The 3329-nt window shown below is 38.8% G+C and overlaps 1 protein-coding gene across 1 annotated transcript; it reads right to left on the reverse strand.

Annotated features, from left to right (window-relative positions):
* Nucleotides 1-1881: 1881 nt before the first annotated feature.
* LOC18605153 (auxin-responsive protein SAUR40-like) lies at nucleotides 1882-2951 on the reverse strand. Its single transcript, XM_018117224.2, has one exon. The coding sequence runs from the start codon at nucleotides 2571-2573 to the stop codon at nucleotides 2031-2033; it is 543 nt and encodes a 180-aa protein (XP_017972713.1). The 5' UTR covers nucleotides 2574-2951; the 3' UTR covers nucleotides 1882-2030.
* Nucleotides 2952-3329: the final 378 nt, after the last annotated feature.

Consider the following 3329-nt stretch of genomic DNA (forward strand, 5'->3'; position numbering starts at 1 on the left):
TAATGAATCGACTGCCCATTAGGTGCATGGGCATAATATGTATTTAGGTTAATGGCACAACGATTGAGGTGATGTTAAGTATGTGAGGTCGAAGAGCCATGATTGATTATGGACAAGAATTATGTGTGAATGCCCATGTATTTGTGGTTGATTTGAGGATAAGTATAAAGCTATTAAGCCATGATTGATATGATGGAATATGATGAATACCCATGTGGGGTTAAAGGCATAAAGGCTTAGAGATTGATTATGTTTTGTTTGATGATGCCTTAGAGATCTGAAGGCACTTAGAATTATACCGAGCTTAGAGATGATTGAAGCTTGTTGAATCTGAATATGATTAGATGTGGACATATGGAATGTTACAAGCACGATGGCTCGATTTGTGAATTTGTGTTCCATCCGAGAGATGAATTGCAAACATTGATTTGACTTGAGGTGGAGTAGAGTCCCACACCCTGTGACTATGTGTGTGCTTGCAGGGATAGTAGTAAGCAAGGATGGTGGCACTAATCCCGCTTGTGATTCTTGCATGCAGTATTTTGATGCCATCCGTTGAGATTACTTTGGGTGATGTCGACGTTGGGAGATTACTTCAATCAGTGGTATGATTCTCTACCCATTGCTTCGGCATGAGCCTGATCTGTTTCTCCCCCCAACGACTTTGCCCTGAGCGTGATTTGTTTCTTTGTTGGTTGGCCACCGTGTGTGATTTGATTGTGTTTATGGCAGGACCACTTATTTGATTTGGTTTGACTATGATAACATGCATCGAGGATGGTATGATTTGATTTGAAATATGAATGTGTGGTGACCATTGTGAATGAGATTTGATGGAAATCTTTGAGATAAGTAAATGCAATGTACATGGGATTTGAGGTTGGGATCGACAATTAGGGTGTGCCTACGAAGCCTAGTTTGATAGCAACGACTTTAAGGGTAAGCCTTGATTTGATATGATTTGATGTGAGCACATAAAACTTATGAATTGTAGATATGATTCGTCGTTGAGATGTGATCCGGTAGGACTTGATATGATGGGATGTGCATGTAGGATATTAGGATGATCCTCGCACCTTTGAATTAGAGATGTTTGAATATGAATGTATTATGGTTAGATTGGCATATATATGTATATTTTATATGTAAAATATTATGCTATGAAAGCATCCCCTCACTGAGTATTAGATGATTGACCCCTCTGTTGTACCATGTATAGATAAGAGAAGTTATGAGGTCACGTGGCAAGTGTTGTCGATTGGAGGGATACGTAATTGGCATCTGATAAGTTTCTCTCCCAACATGTCACTCTGTTGAGTTCATGTGGGCCTTTTGCTTTCCAGTTTGATTAGTCTATGAAATATGTTAGGCATGACATGCCATATGAATTTGTCTATAAGGGTCGTTCTGTACGAATCCGATTTGATGGCCAATGTATGGCCTTATGTATAATTGTATGGGTTGTGAGTTAGGGATAATGTAATATATTTGAAATTGTTACGAATATTTGATTATAAATCCCTTGGCATTTAAGTTATATGGTTGTGAACTCTGAAGCTCGCTCGGGTCTAATGATCTTGCTTGCTGGGCTTATGCACCGATCATGGATCCCTAGATTTAGGTCGTGACAAGTAAAATTAGTTAGATTGATGGATTAGAGAAAATTTTTGTTAATATTCCTAATTCCTCTCGTTAATTTAAAGGAAGCCCTCTCGTCTTCTTCCTCTCTAGTGGATAATGGTTACCCTATTTAAGAGGCTAACTATCGCAACCAACAAGTGTATCACATATCTCTGAAACAATGCCGCTTACCACCTACTCTTTTGTCTCCATATCTTCATCTTACATCTTCCTATACAAACTTTATGTAGACTTTAAGTATAAGGCTTTTTACTATATATATTTATGCATTAAATTATGAAAACAATACACCACTTTGAATTACATTGATGTATGTGCATGCATGATCTTCTCAAATGCAGTCCTCCTAAAAAAGGAAAAAAAAAAGGGAAAAATTTGTAAACACTAGTTTAATAACTATTCAACTTAAGCAGTCGAGATGGAGTGAGAAGTTTATACGATCCATAGCCTTTATTGATACTAGAACTCTGGCGACGAGAAGGGCTGCAAAGGATTAGTGGGCTGTAAGCAAAGCCACAAACAGGACTTATTTCTTTTCCACCGTCCATCTCTGCCAAAACTTTATAGAACAAATCAACATCGCAGGGAAGCAGAAGGGGGCCTTCACTGCTGAACCCGTATTCAAGTTCGGCATCTTCTAGCAACATCTTGAATAATGGATGGTTGGCGAACTCGGTCTTGACTACGAATCTTTGTCTTTGGGGTCCAACATAGACAGAAAAACAGCCTTCTGGAGCTACCTGACGCCTCTTTTTCCCTTCATCTTCTTCCAGGGAAGATGATCTTGTTGTTGTGCTGTGCCATGACTTGCTCTTCCTCAATGCGTCACAAGAAGTTCCTGATGACTTCTTGCCGCCAGTTCCAAGCGACCAGCATCTTTCCCAGGCCCTGAAAAGCACGTTTTTCTTCCATTTCATCTTTACAACATCCATTCCTGGAAACCAAAACACCACTCAAGGAGCCCTGTATTGATCGCCAATGCAAAATTGAACTTGAACCTCTTCTTCTGTCGGCCTGTTTTTGTACTCTTTCACAGAATTCAACTGAATTTGAAAACAAAGTCTTGATCACCAGAAATAATAGAAGCAATCGGGAGAGAAAGAGAGAGTGAATCTTGTTCTTAGATAAAACCTTTCACCTAGCTAGCTTTTCAGAAAACAGGTGCAGCTCAAGAAACCCAGCAAAGAAAAAGAGATTAGGACGATAGGAGTAGAAGAAGATAGCACGAGATACGCTTTAAGGAAGGGGTTATATTAGTGGATAATCATCACAAGCTAGCCTTGGAGAGTCAGCACTGTTATATAGCCCCATACCCATATACGGACTCCTGCAAATAATATTGAATTTGTCAACGCAACAAACGCTGCAAGATTTTGAATATAAATTGTTTAAATAAGGTCAATATGAAGACAAAAGAGGCCACTTCTTCGTGTCTTCAACGCCCCTGCCTCCTAGTGGACAAATAAGATAACAAAAACAAGTTAATTCAAACATGAACTGATTATATAATAAAATATTAAAAAAAACTAATTAAATGAAAAAAAGGAAAGGTGTCTGTGGGGAACTTAAGTCCGGGAAAAGACAAAATAGAAACCCGTTGACATATAAAAGCCTTTTGTTGGTATTGGGGATTTATTGTTGTCATTAGCACATGGACAAGACATTTGTAAAGTGGGAGTGGGTTTGGT

The sequence above is a fragment of the Theobroma cacao genome, chromosome 3 (assembly GCF_053813885.1).
Source record: "Theobroma cacao isolate CCN51 chromosome 3, ASM5381388v1, whole genome shotgun sequence".
Taxonomy (NCBI): domain Eukaryota; kingdom Viridiplantae; phylum Streptophyta; class Magnoliopsida; order Malvales; family Malvaceae; genus Theobroma; species Theobroma cacao.